The 14299-nt window shown below is 40.5% G+C and overlaps 1 protein-coding gene across 2 annotated transcripts in view; it reads left to right on the top strand.

The window, feature by feature from the left end:
• TPH2 (tryptophan hydroxylase 2) overlaps positions 1-10619 on the top strand; it is a 95336-nt gene extending 84717 nt beyond the window's left edge. For both annotated transcript variants that reach the window (XM_045829494.1, XM_045829495.1), the window contains exons 9-11: positions 614-709; positions 10190-10323; positions 10445-10619. In XM_045829494.1, coding sequence (XP_045685450.1) covers positions 614-709; positions 10190-10323; positions 10445-10619 — 405 coding nt within the window. The remainder of the gene's footprint in view (positions 1-613; positions 710-10189; positions 10324-10444) is intronic.
• Positions 10620-14299: the final 3680 nt, after the last annotated feature.

Below are 14299 nucleotides of genomic sequence, written 5' to 3'. Positions count from 1 at the left end.
ATGTGTGTGTATATAAATTGATTACATTTAAGATCTCACTGACAAACATACTAAAATTGTTGTTTTGGTAGTTTGGTAAGCATGTACTTACTTTATTGGTCTCTCTTATTTCTTTACCAAGATTGGAACCCTGGAGGTACTCAACAAATGTCTGTTGAATTAATGAACAAATTGCAAACATCAGTTTGTGATTACTAGGTTCTAAGTTATTTTTTCACATGTACATGAACTCACTTATATCACCAAAATACAACTTAATAAATATCATATAATAGCATATTCTTACAACATTATTACTGTGACATATTCATTTATTTCTAAATCTGTATTCTTTTAATTTTTAAAATTATTGCATAGGATCTGATTTGACTCATGGGTTTCTGAATCTGGTAAGCATAAGACTTTTGGTAGTAGATACCTTTTCTGTATACCTACCTAGGAAAGGATTATCAAGTAAGAAAATAGATTTCAATAAATGTTTTTGATTCAAATATATGTGAACTGGCATTGTTGAAGAAATTACGGACAGTGCACCATTTTATTTTGGGTGCTATTTTATTCTATAGAAGCACTTGTTGACCAGTTTACTGGATGTGTGTTGATTTTTTTTCAGTGCTATTTCTTTACAATTGAGTTTGGCCTGTGCAAGCAAGAAGGGCAACTGCGGGCATATGGAGCAGGACTACTTTCTTCCATTGGAGAGTTAAAGGTATGAAGCTGTGAATGAAAGTATCCTCCCCAAGCAAACTGGTTCAAGGTCATGGGAAATATTGATTTGTGTGTCTGCACTTTTCTACTTGCAGATACTCCATAAATATTTAACACAGAGGAGTTGGCACCTCAGCTGTGGGTGCTGACCTAACTTTTTGCTCTTCTGAAAATGGGTCACGCCTTTTCAGGTTTGTGGTGTGACTCAAATGGATGGATGAGCATCTGTGCGCACAGCCAATGGGAATGACAAATGCATGCTCAAATGTTTGCTAACAAATGACTGCCCCACATTTAGTGCTGAACAGTAAGCAATGAACTCGTAGTATTCTACTGATTAAAATTTCCTCGTAAGGTTGCCTTGACTACTCTCATTTCTGTCAACCCCCAGCTTCCAGGGACTCCCCAGTATTTAATTTCCAAGGGGGAATTCGAGATTATTTTAGCTTCTTCAAAATTAATGTGTATTAAAACATATGTGGACATATACAATTTAGAAAAAATCTAAATAAACATATGGTCTGAGAGGTATCTCATATGTGGAGCAATGCCTAAAGGATGCTATTTTTGTGCCTTAAAATACAGTAATGTTACCATTTATTCAGAAATGCTGGGGCCTGAGGTATCTGATAATTTAAATATACTGGTTACTTAACAATTACTATCTATACCATTGGGGATAGCAAATTTTGATGAATTTAGAATGAAATGTGAAATATAATCTGGAAATGGTACTAAAATAATTTTATCTTTTTTTGAGTATTCAGGCTAAGATCAGGATTATGGACTATGTTAGGGTTTGAGTTTTCTTAGAGTATTGATTGTTACACAATATAATTAGGAAATATATGGTAATTGGAACTTTTTGTTTTTTCTGTTCTTGGAAGATGTACTTTATAATTTTATCAAGTCCTCTCAATTATGACCCCATTTATTCTTTCCCCAAACATTTGGTTGAGCACCTAGTATGTGCTATGTACTGTGTCGACTCACCAGGGAATACAAATACAAATAATAAAGATGAAGAATAAGAAGTATAAGAAAATGACAACTACCTCAATGGACACTTAAATAGACCTTACTATTTTCAGTGATTTCACTATATAAGCCCATTTAATCCACAGAAGAACACAAAGGGATAAGCATTACTATCATTACAGATGAGAAAGCTGAGGCATAAAGTCATTAAGAAACTTGCCCGAGGTCACACAGCTGGTAAGTGTTGGAGCTGGACCTAATAAGTCCGGGCTCCAGAACCTGAGCCCTTACCCAGGAGGCCACATTGCCTGGGGTCCTTGTTATTAAGGGGTTTACATTCCAGTTCAAGAGATGACAAGCAGGTATGGCAAATGTGCCTGGAACAGATGGGGCCATGTTTGGAAAGACTTCCCGACAAGGGCCCAGCTGCCCAGGCTGATTCACGAGTTGTGGAGTGGGTGCCCACTGGAGAGGATGCGGTAAGGCAGACCAGCCACTGCACGGCGCTGAAGGCACTCTGGTCAGATCCACCCCACTTGGGGGACTGCCTGAGGTTTGGCATGGCTGGAACACAGGTCAACATCTAACAACAAAACCCTGATATAATGTGGTGAAATATTTCTTACTAAATTCTTAACAAGAAGATCCATCTGGCGTGAATCTCAGCACCGCGGCCAGAGCCCACAGCAATGGCAGGATGTCACGTCCGTGAAAGACCGGAGCCTTCGACGGGGTGCTTTTTCATTAGCCAGAAAATGATGCAGCTCTTGAGCTACATCTATTTACATTCTCCTCAGAGGACTTATAAATTACACCAGAAACAAAAGAAACAAATCTCTCTCATTGCCCCAACTTTCGACAGGGTCCTCTGATCCGGTTAATGAGGCATGTGTAGGCAGCATTGGGGTGAATCTGTTGTTTTCGTTTCTATTGGTGCGGGTGGAATCGTCTAGAGATGGAAATCAGCCAGAAATATGTACACCGAAGGGCACTGTCTGCCATGAATCTTCTTGTTCTGGTCCATCACCTCTGGTCATTAGCATTCTTCCATTCTCAAATTTCAACACTCTAACATCCTTATGATTGCTACTTTGGACCATTTTTACAATTCAGGAATTCTTCCTATAAGAAATATCTTCTGATTGTTCACCGAGAATACATAACATGATGTAGGTGATGTCTGTAGCCCCTCCCCTGCCCTGCTCCTGCAGCGTCCTGAGCCTTCCCAGCACTTCTGAATACTTCAGTCTAACTTTTATTTAAATGAACAAATGATCGTTCTTGATCTAGGTAGAGACAACTTTATTAATAGCATTATAATAATTACGTGTAGACATGCTTACAATTTTGAATCTAGTGACCTTATGTAGTAAAATATTTTTGCTGTTCTCAGCTAAGTTGTTGGAGGGTTTGGTGTGGTCTTTACAACTTTTACATAAACGTCCACAATTCACGGTATTACCTTGAGCAGAACATATTTTAAAACTTGTGCTTTAAGAGGCTAGATTTTGGGGGCATAGATGTTTCACTTCAGAACTGACCAAGTATTTCCAAGTAGTTTATCTATAGTTTGGAGGATAACTTTCATTTTTTAAAATAACAACAATATTTTCATTTTTGTTTTATAATTTTGACAGTGATTATTTTTATATTTAAAGACAGAAAGAAAATATATGGAAAAGCTTGTAAAGGCTAACATAAATATGATAACCATAAAGACTACTTTTTTTTTTTGAAATTTTAGCAATGGATAATCTCTCTTTTCTTCCAATTATCTTTCAGACATTCTAAAAGTGTGTTTGGGTAGGGCCTGCCCTTCCCTTCATCACTGTGGAAAGCAGTTAATAATGAGCTAAGTTACTTGGAAAACTGACTTTAAAAAATGATGAGTCAAAAGGCAGACCCATTTTTAGTTTTCTGAGGAAATTCCATACTGTTTTCCATAGTGGTTGTACCAGTCTGCATTCCCACCAACAGTCCACTGGGGTTCCCTTTTCTCTGCATCCTCTCCCACACTTGTTTGTTGCTTTGTTTATGATGGCCATTCTGACTGGTGTGAAGTGGTATCTCATTGTGGTTTTAATTTGCATCTCTCTGATAGCAATGCTGAAGCATCTTTTCATGTGTCTCTGGATCCTCTGTATGTCCTCCTTGGACAGGGATCTAATCAACAAAACAAACAAATAAGCAAAATATAACCAAAGACACTGATATAGAGAACAGGCTGACAGTGACCAGAGGGGAGAGGGGACAGAATTTCAAGGGAAAAGGGTAAAGGGTTGGCAGGAACAAGTATAAAGGACACATGGACAATAACAAGAGAGGGGTGGAAATGGAAGGGAGGTGAGGAGGACTAGGGGGGTGGGCTGGGATGGGAGTAAAAGACAGAAAACAACAATGAACAACAAGTAAAATAAAAAAATAAAATTAGAAAAAGAAAAAAAAGAGGTTAAAAATAGCATGATTGGCTGCCATCATCCACAGTCTAGCTTGTGTCTTTGCTTTCATGCTCTTTTTCCCTCTGTCCCAGAGTTGACCTGGGATATGTCTTTCATTTAAAAATTTTGTTATTCACCCATTCATTCATTTTATTCAAAAACCCCAAATTGAAGGTCACAGAGTTCAAAGAAGTTGGAGTCTGTGGTAGGGCAGATCTAAGAAATTAATTCATAGGAGTCTTTGTTGAATGTGGTTCTTTTGTAGAAGCAACGATGAAGTTTCTTCACATTAGATACTAAGGGAATGACTGCTAATCGATGAATTGGTGAGTCTTAGCTCAATAAGTTAATGCATCTCAAGAGAAAAAAAGCAATTTCTTCTTTTACCCCCATGGGTAATGGTAAATAAAGTCTAGTACTTTATTTCGTGAAGGGCAGAGATTAGATTTTTTTTTTGTAAATGGGTTTAGCACTGACCCTGTAGTAGTTGCTGGAATATTACATATAAATATATATTTTTGCTTTGGTTTTAGGGTAGCCTTGCACAGTGAATTTATTGTGCTGCTTTTAAAAAAATATAGCTGTTAATCAGCATTCACAGAACAGGTTTATATTTATAACCGTGATTTGTATTTACCACCACTTACAGCAACTCCGTGAGAGTCAGGATCACTGCCAGGCTGTCAGGAAGAGGGTTCTCTGAGGTCATCTGGTACAGTGGCAGTGTGGCTGGAGTGAGGACTACAGTTAGGACTTGCTGCTTCTGAGCTCCCATGCCTTTACCTGTTGGGAACCGCCCTGACTGGTATCAGAAGCTGAAACCCCCGCCTAAGCTAAGGCTAAGGGAACGCCCTTGGAACTGTAAGCCAGCAAGGAGACAAAAGCTTATCTTCCTGGCAGGAATGCTGCTTCTGCTGCTTTATTCATGACTGAACCCCCAAAAGCTTGGTTGGTTAGCCAAAGACGGGTAAGATTCCCCACGGGGGGAATGACCTAAGCCAGGCACGATCACTTTGGGAGGCCCCCCCAAAAGAAGGACTTGGGGGGGGCTGCAGCAAAAGGGGGTGATGGACCCTCGCTCCTCGGCTTTGACATAGCCTGAGTTCTCATCGTCTGGGAGAAAATCTCCTTATCTCTTGGTTACCTAGTTCCCTTGCTCCACCTAAGCCTGAAAACAATGACAGGGTAGTACAGCTCGGTACTGAGAAGTGCGGATTTCCCGGGGTGATCAGGCCTAAGAAAGAATATGTAAATTACTGTGAAACCTCCTTTGTTTAGAATGCTCTCAGTTGAATGAGAAGGGTCTTAGGAGGAAGTTAGTTTGTTCCTCAGTCTTACAGCTCTTTGACCCCCAACTCAATAGACGGGCAGAGTTCTTTGTTTTCTATAGTTCCTTACTTGCCCCTAATGAGTACTGTACTTTACCTGAATTATTATGCAAAATGAGCCTAATAAAATCAGCGCGCTCGCCACTAGGGGGGGTGGCCATTTCATCCCTACTTCCCCACAGAAACTAGCTTGTCTCTGTGCATGTGGTGTTTTTTCTTGCGTGTGTTTCGGCGAGCCATCCACAGCGTTCCGTGGCCACTGCTGGCCGGTGACCCACGCGCAACATTTACCCTGCTCAGCTGGCTCTTGCTTCCGTCTTCCTCCTCCCCTTTTCTTTCCTGGAGGAAAGGAAATAATGACTCGTAATAATGACAGAGAGAATGCCTGTGCATTGGGAGCTGGAAACAGGTCTTTGGCCTTTGTGAAAGGATTGCATGAAGAGAGAATTGGTTCCCTCACCCCTGTAGTTTATTCAAACTGATGAAACTTTCAATGTCACTGATACAAAGAAAATAAAAAGGAGTGATGCCATCATCCCCCAATTTGGCAATAGGAATGTCAGTGCCAAGTCATGCTTGGTTAGCAGGAGGGACATTTGAGGGAGGATAAAAATATAATATACATATGTACATATGTGCATATACATATGTATATGTATATATATATATATATTTTATATATATATATAATTCCAATGTGGGAAAACTGATTGTAGTGTGAATGTAAAGGTGCTCATAGATTTATTTTATTCAGAATTGTGGGCCCAAACCTACCTATAAACCTGTCTTCACTCTTGAGTTTTCCCCCAACTTTAACCAGTTCTAATATAGAAAGCGAGGGTCACGGGGTTTATATCTGGAATAGTTGAGATAATAACACTGAGTCAATGCAGAGGTGGGTGGCTGGGAGGAAGGGGATTTTACACTGATGAACTCAGAGCAGGCCCTGCTACCGTGTCGGGCCTGGAAGACTTAGAGCGAGGCCCACGCTTCCTTGCCTCTGAGTTCTAGATCCCTGGGGTAGAGGAGCTGCCCCGGTGGTGGCAGTTGTGGCTGAATTCATATCATCTTGAGACCAAATTAGCAATGATAAATATACTGAGCACTTCTTATGTGCCAGGTACTTCACATGCATTACCTTGTTTAATTCTTACCGCAGCCCCGGGCTGCAGTTACTATTAGGATTCCCATTTTCTGGATGAGCACTGGGACAGGTTTACAAAAGTGGAATAAGTTGCCCAAAGTTGTGTAGGAACTTTAGGTGACAATTGGGAAATTTTGGATGTTGAAAAGATACTTTTTAATTTAAAGGGCTGGAATGGCAAATTAATCTTAATTTGTACTCTACAGCCAATTAATTAGGAATGGCCATCTCGGTTGCAAAGGATGGGAAAGGCGTCTCTGGCCCATTCTCGCTGGCTGGGGTGGAGGGAGGGGGTGGTGGTGTGGGCGCTCTGTATTTGTAGGTGCTGTTAAAATTGTATTGCAAGAAGAACTTGAGAATTCACAGAGGTCAATCTTTCCAGTTTATTGAAGAAGAAACTGTGCCCCAAACTGGGAATTTTTCACCCATGTGATACCAGGCCTCAGGGACAGCTTTGTTTAGAACGCAAGTCTCACGTTCCCCAGTCCTGTGCCCAAGTCTTTGCATTGTGGGTAACTCCAAAGCAGTCCTTTTAGGTGAGAGGAGGAGATTCTCAAGCTTTCTTGCATTTTTAAAATGGCATGGGAGTAAAAGGCTGCCTGCCAGACCCTCTCAGCCTTACAAAGCCCCTCTTTACAGAATAAGGTTGGATAAATTCTTGCAGACTGCAGCGTACCCACAGGAAGGACTCACCATGGTGTCCCTGGGACCTCTAGCAGTTTGGCTGGATATTTACAATGAAGCTACTCTGGACACAGGGGAGTGGAGATGATAGCTATTCTCCCAAACTCAGCAGCTTAGAGAGAGACATGGATAGTAGTTGAAGAGCAAACTCAGTAGGACTTCACTGGAGTGGACAGTGGGCTTTGGAATCAACGGGGACATGCATACTTTTTATATCCCCTGGGCCGCGCCCCAGTATTCAGAAACAGGGGACCTCACGGACTGCGTGGATATCGCTGGTGGTCATCACACAGGGGAGATCCCCATCAGGTAAATGAGATCATTGATAGGTGTGATCACAACTTCATTGGTCGGCATCTCTCACTGGCTGCTTCCCCAACGCCAGGCTCTTGTCATTCTGCAGGCTAATCCTTGGGTACCATTATCATCCCTATATTTGTAACCAGAATATTGGACTCTGCAGGCTCCTGAGGATAGACTGCGTTTTTGAGAGTTTAGAACAATCAGCTTCCAGTGTTTCCTTTGACTACTAAGCAAGGCAAGTGTGATATGTATTGCCTAAAGGTCTTTGTCTCAAATTATATGCTGTGGGTCCACTGACTTTTCTTGACGTCTGGTGCAGAGCACCCTGACCTCTGGGATTTTTCTTGCTCTATTCTCATTCCCTTTACCAGTGAAAATGACTAAACAAGCTCATCTGAGTATCCAGTGGAGTCATCACATGATAGATTTTTCTGAAACTACGCTGACTCCAGTCTCTGTTACTGCATACACACATTCTGGGGGCATCCTCTACATGTGGTGACAGTTACAGTTGCTGATTTCCTATCAAGGCATTGCAGACCCTAGCAGAGGAGTTTCACCCCTTCCTGTGCTTGGCCTAGACTCAGCGAACAGTCTGTGGCTCAACAAGGATAGCCCAGGGGAGCTGTGCCTTAAATGTTCCTGTGGCCTGCTCTGTTTCCACTCTGCCCGTGCTCCTGAATGTGGAACTGAGAGAAAGATCAAGGACATTGTCAGTCACATTCCTTCCTTTAATATGTGCTGATTGATGAATGGGCAATGAGAGAAACATACTAAAGTAGAATGCTTCCAGCGTGTATGGCTGCAAAGAAAGCAACTTCTAATTCTGAAACCAGAGACAAGCCAGCAGGAGGCCTATTCTTCGCCAAGGAGCAGCAGCTCTCATAAAAGGACATTTTGTTTCTTGAAACTGAAGTTGTTTTAGGAATGTGGACAGAATTATTAGTCACGTGGAATGTAAATCCCCCGACACCCACTGCATGGCATCGACTCCAGCTCAAACGCATTTGCAGGTGCAGTGACCTTTGCTTATAATGAAGCTGTTTGTGGGCCCAAAAAATGAGTTTGCTGCGAGAGGCCCTCTGCATCCCTGATTCATACATGCAGTGATCTGGACAATGAACTTGTGAGAAAGCACGTCACAGGGTGCGGTCTTGTGCCCTTTCTCTTTCATATCAGTTCTTTGGTTTACAATTATATTTTCAGATGTAGGAAATCACAGCCTTCTCCGTGGAAGGCCGCAAATCATTCCATGTGTTTTGAAATTGTGGGAGGAACACACCAAGAATACTGAACAGGAAAGTTTTGTCAGCATTTCTCTAGGAAACCTCAGCAGTTAGAGATTGAGAAGGTAGAAGCATGCTTTCTGTGGAACCCAGAGGCTGCAATAGAAATTACATAGCCCAAACCTCTCGCTGCAGCTGAGGAAATGCAGGCAGAGAGGCGAGGTGATTTGCCAAAACGACCCAGTTAGGCAGCAGTGACCCCTGGACCAGAGCCACGTTTCCAAACTCCCGCTTCAAGGCAGTTTCTGCTTCCCCTTTTCTTTATCTCCCAACTGATTCACCCTTGAACTTAAGAAGGACACAGAATCTAGTGGTGTATTTATCAAAATATAGTTCACAATCACTTATGTCTGAGTCACCATGGATGCCCTTAAAATGCAGATTTCTGGGGATTTATCCAGACCTACCAAATAAAATCAGTATCTGCATTTTCACAAGCTCCTTAGTGATGAAATACACATTCCATTGGAGAATCACCGATTCAGGGCCTATAAATAGGCAGGTGGCACGTGGCAGGAAATGACCACTAACTTACAGCATCGCTGAACTTATCTTCAGAATCTGATCCTTCATTGGTCCTTGCTGCTCCTCAGGCCGGTCACGTAGTGAGCTGAATGAAGCTAATGATGGTTCAAAGAGCAATTAGGTTGGCTTTCCTGTTTTCCTAACGCCTGCTCTGGGCACAGCTATAACTATTAATATTAGCTCTTTTTTTCCCCACCTGGAAATATTTGTCTTCTGTATATTGCTCTGCTGTGCTTGGTGGAAGGCAAATGAATGCTTTGCAAATATCCTCAAATATGCAGGTCCACTCCAGATGCTGTTGATAAACAGTACCTGGCCTCAAAATGTCTCTCAATGAGTATGCAAGTAGTTTAGTCAGAGTCCCAATTACCTCTCCACGCAGGTAATTATTACTTCTGCCATTTAAGTGAAATTTCGGTACATTGCTTATAGAAATAAATTTAGGACCGTATTTATGCTATCCATGCTTCTATTCATAGCACAGATTTAAAATTCCTTTTCTGTCAGGTTACAGCTCTGAACTGTTCTTCAGTATGGATTCGGCCGATAATAAATAAAAGAATACCATAATCTCATTTTTTTTCTTTTAGCACCTAACAGACTTAAAACAACAACAATAACAACAAAATCCCCTAACACTCCATTTACCCCGCATATGGGAGAATTCCATATTTCATGGCAGACTAGTAACTGAACATTTCTGTGAAATTATTGAGCTATGTGTAGAAATGGGCCATCATGGCACGCTGGAAGTCTCACTGCGGCGTTTGACGGGTTTTGCGGTGTGTTTTGCAGCATGCTCTTTCTGACAAGGCATGTGTGAAAGCCTTTGACCCGAAGACAACTTGCTTGCAGGAATGCCTTATCACCACCTTCCAGGAAGCCTACTTTGTTTCAGAAAGTTTTGAGGAAGCCAAAGAAAAAATGAGGTAAGCTTGTTTTTCTGCCATCTAGAGAAAATAACTTATTTTTCTGGCTCTGTTTCTTTGTTCTGTCTCTTATACCAATAAGGGATGATCGCATATCTTTCTGTTTCTGTTTATTTTGCAGGGACTTTGCAAAGTCAATTACTCGTCCCTTCTCAGTGTACTTCAATCCCTACACACAGAGTATTGAAATTCTGAAAGACACCAGAAGTATTGAAAACGTGGTGCAGGATCTCCGCAGCGATCTGAACACAGTGTGTGATGCCTTGAACAAGATGAATCAGTATCTGGGGATTTGATGCCTGGGAACAGTATTGCTGCCAGCATGATCTTTTGGGGGGCTTAGCAGTCAATGTCATATAACACCAATACCTGTCTGTGTCATGGCTTGGCTAGCAGGCATGCAATTATGTATATCTCTACCTGCTTGTAACTTACTGTGCTAATGTGTGAAACACCATTAAGAACCCAGTGACAGGTAACCACTCATTGTAGGAAAGATTGTAATATGTTTAAATGTCTTAAATTGATTTGACATTCCTGCTTAGTGTCTTTAACCAAACTGCATCTATTTAAAATTTGTAACAAATAGCCCTCTTATGATTCTAGTTGATGACCTTTTCTTTCTCAGATCCGAGCCTTTCTTTCCTCTGTGTTTGTTAGATAAAATGAAAATAGCAGTGAAACTGTCCCTGCTTTCGATAGCATCAGTACTTTCACAGCATTATTGGAGAGAAACCCAGAACTGTATGAAACTTCCCATCGTGTTAACAATATTCAGGATTCTGTTCAGAAATTGTTGAGGTAACACACCAGTTGGAATGACTTCTAGGTTGAGTATTTACACAATGGAAAAGAAGAAAGCTTTTAAGAAACGGGATATATAGGTTGCACTGACCTTGTAGAAACTTGAGCTGTGGCACGCTTCCCAAGGCATTTCGGAAGGAAATACTTCCATAAAGGGCATTAGGAAAGACTAAACAGTGGGGAATAAATCTTGGGACTATCAATTTTATGCTGGAATAAAGTGAATTATCATGCTGAGGTGTTTAACTTATTTCTTTTAGAGAGCAATAAAATCATAGAGCTTTGCTTTCAATGATGTGGAAATTGAGTCTCAGAGAGGTTAAGTGATTTGGTTGAAGTAGCACAGTTCGTTCCAACATTTACAGCCCATTGCATATTGCTTTTTGGATTGCTAAGAAGCTTAACTCGATATATGCATGTATTTATATGTAGTCAGAGAAGGAAACTAATGCTTATCGAAACCAAAGCTAACGTTTATCACTGAATAGGACTTCATTTGTGATTAAAATTTGCCGACAGTACAGATGTTTCCTCTCACAGGCCCAAACCAAGCCAGATCCCCCGGAGTCTGTCTACTTGTCTAAAGTTTGGGCACATTTGGGCAACATAATAGTGATACTACCACAGATCTCTGGTCACGCTTGCCATAAGAGGCATAATCAGGTGATTGAGTGGAAAAATAAAAAAATCTGCAGAATAAGTGAATGAATTTCATCTTCTGATTTCTTCAACAAACACAGCGCTGTTTCCCTCATTCTGCTTTGGTCGTGCAGAATCCCAGGGGGAGACAGGACAGACGGGAAAAAGTACAGAAGGAAAAGATGAGGAAATTACTTTTAAGTTAGCAGTTCTAAAATAATTGCTGGAACAATTTCCAAGGATACTCTTTTAGTAATAAATTACATATAATTTCAAACTACTTCTTACTCTTACCTGGGCCCACGATGAGACAGGCATTTTTGGACTGAACATGTTCAGGAAGAACACGAGGAAGCATTAAAACATACCTCAGAGAGAGGGAGAATTAAAATGAAAAATCAGAGGTTTGAATATTAGTTATCTTAACTATTGAGGATCTTTCTTTTCTGCAGGATTCTAAGAACAACTGAGTTTTTGAGAAAGGATTTGGTGGCTAGCAGGTGAGAGTCATGCCATTTAAATGCTGTTCTAAGTGAAAGAGAGAGTGCCTTGGAAAATTATTGGTGGTAGAGAAATTATGAGCAAGCTGAATCAAATTAAAAGGATCTAGAAAGATCAAGTAGCTGTATTTTCAGTAGTTTTATAGATCCATAAATGCATAGTTTCTTAGATCTTGCTTTGCTAGATCTAGATGATTCTGAATAATTATTTACTTATAAATACTAATCCAGAACAATAATCTAGAAATTTCCAGAACTTGTTGCTGAATTTTCTCGGAGGAGAAAATTGGCAAAGAAACCCTTAACATCTACCCATTGTGTTTTTCCCATAACGTGGTGTTGCCTTGGACATCAGTGAACAAACAAACCCGTAAGTAGCCAAGACGATTTTCCCTTCCAGCCCCATAAGAGGGGAGCCTCTTAGTTAAATGTACTGGAGGCAGAATTATATTTAATTGTAAACAAATTCCCTCAACAAAAATTACATTTGAGTGGTCTTCTAATTGGCTTATAGCGGCATCTTCAGTTTTCTTACATGTGCAAAATCCATGTTGTTTCAAAAATAGAAGGGTCGTAAAGTAAATAGGCTTCCCCACAGAGCTTATATAGGTATCACACAAAGAGGAGGAATTACTGTACTTCATTCTTTTTAGATTTGTTCTCCATTTGGAATAGCAGTTACCATGGTTTTCACCACGTGAAACAATGGCGTCCTGGTTTTCATTTGTTGTGAGCATTTAACTTGCAAATGCCATTACAACTAATGGTGGGAATAATCCTATAAAATTTAATAGCCATCATAGGAAAAATGTTGGCAGAAAAAGTCCCCAAATGAAAACAGTACAAGAAAAAAGTCACAGCCAGTTTCTTGTCATCTCTGATATCTGCTCAGTGTAACCATTTATCTCAATTATGCCTCATGACTTAAAGCTAAATTAAATAGATCCAAGGGCAATTATAAATTTAAAGATACTTGCTCACTGTCATCTCACTGTGAATTGCCACTTTATTTTGGTTTACTGCTGACTTCAGTCATCAGCTAATCAGAAATCAACCCAAGGTGCCTAGCAAGACCCGTTTTCTTGCACATCACACTTTGCAAAAGACAGCCAGATCTGATCAGCCTAGTTTCCTTTTTGAGCCATTTTTGTATGTTATGAGTTAGGGGCAGGCATCTGGTATTCTTGTATACCAGCATGAAGTATATTCTTGAATGATCAGCATAACATTGATAGATTGATCATAAGTTGCATCTTTTACAAGTACGGAACTTTGATCCAAGATAGTTTAAGAAATTAGTTTTGGTTTTTTTTTTTACTTTAGCGGTAAGGGTTATGAGACTTGGGTTTGTGGCTTAGTATTTATTTACGGTGTAATTTAGAAATGATGCTTTATGGGGATGACATATCTCTGCTTGTCTCACTCGCACATAGTAAATGGGCCCGAGCCTAATGAACGTAAAGCATTGCAACATTTACCAACATGAAAAGTCTAAAATGAAAAACAGTGTGCTTTACCATGGAAGCAAATAGAAATACAAAGTTTCATTTTCAAATGTAGTCATGGCTCACATCACCTCATTTTCTTCCTTCGAGGAGGAAAACATTAACACAAGATGTAGTTGTCCTCCAATTCATTTGATCTAATTTTCAACATCTAAAGAATCCAGCGCTGATGCTCACTCTCATGAACCTTGTCTTACTTATAATGAAAAAGAAGGCAGCCCAGAGTTTTCCAGTGTGTCTGATTTTTTGCATTCTTCTGTTTCCAAAGACATTCTCTTATTTGGGGAAATGATTCTTATGCCGATTGCCGTAATCTGGGAAGAGTCAGGGAGGTAGTGATGGGATATGGCTTCTTCTAATATTAGATTTACATGTGTCCACAATAAACCAGTGCTAGAACATGGAATTCTTTATAATGTGACTTCGGTCATGGCATTCATTCAGTGGTTTAGACTGTGTCAGGGACTGTATCAGGCACTGTTCTAGACTCTGAGGAAATGGTGATGCATAAGACAGAGGAAGTTTATG

This window comes from Phyllostomus hastatus, unplaced genomic scaffold, assembly GCF_019186645.2.
Source record: "Phyllostomus hastatus isolate PE091 unplaced genomic scaffold, TTU_PhHast_1.1 phas_scaffold_93, whole genome shotgun sequence".
NCBI lineage: Eukaryota > Metazoa > Chordata > Mammalia > Chiroptera > Phyllostomidae > Phyllostomus > Phyllostomus hastatus.
The sequence above is the reverse complement of the archived record's forward strand: the minus strand, read 5'-3'. Positions and strand labels throughout refer to the sequence as shown.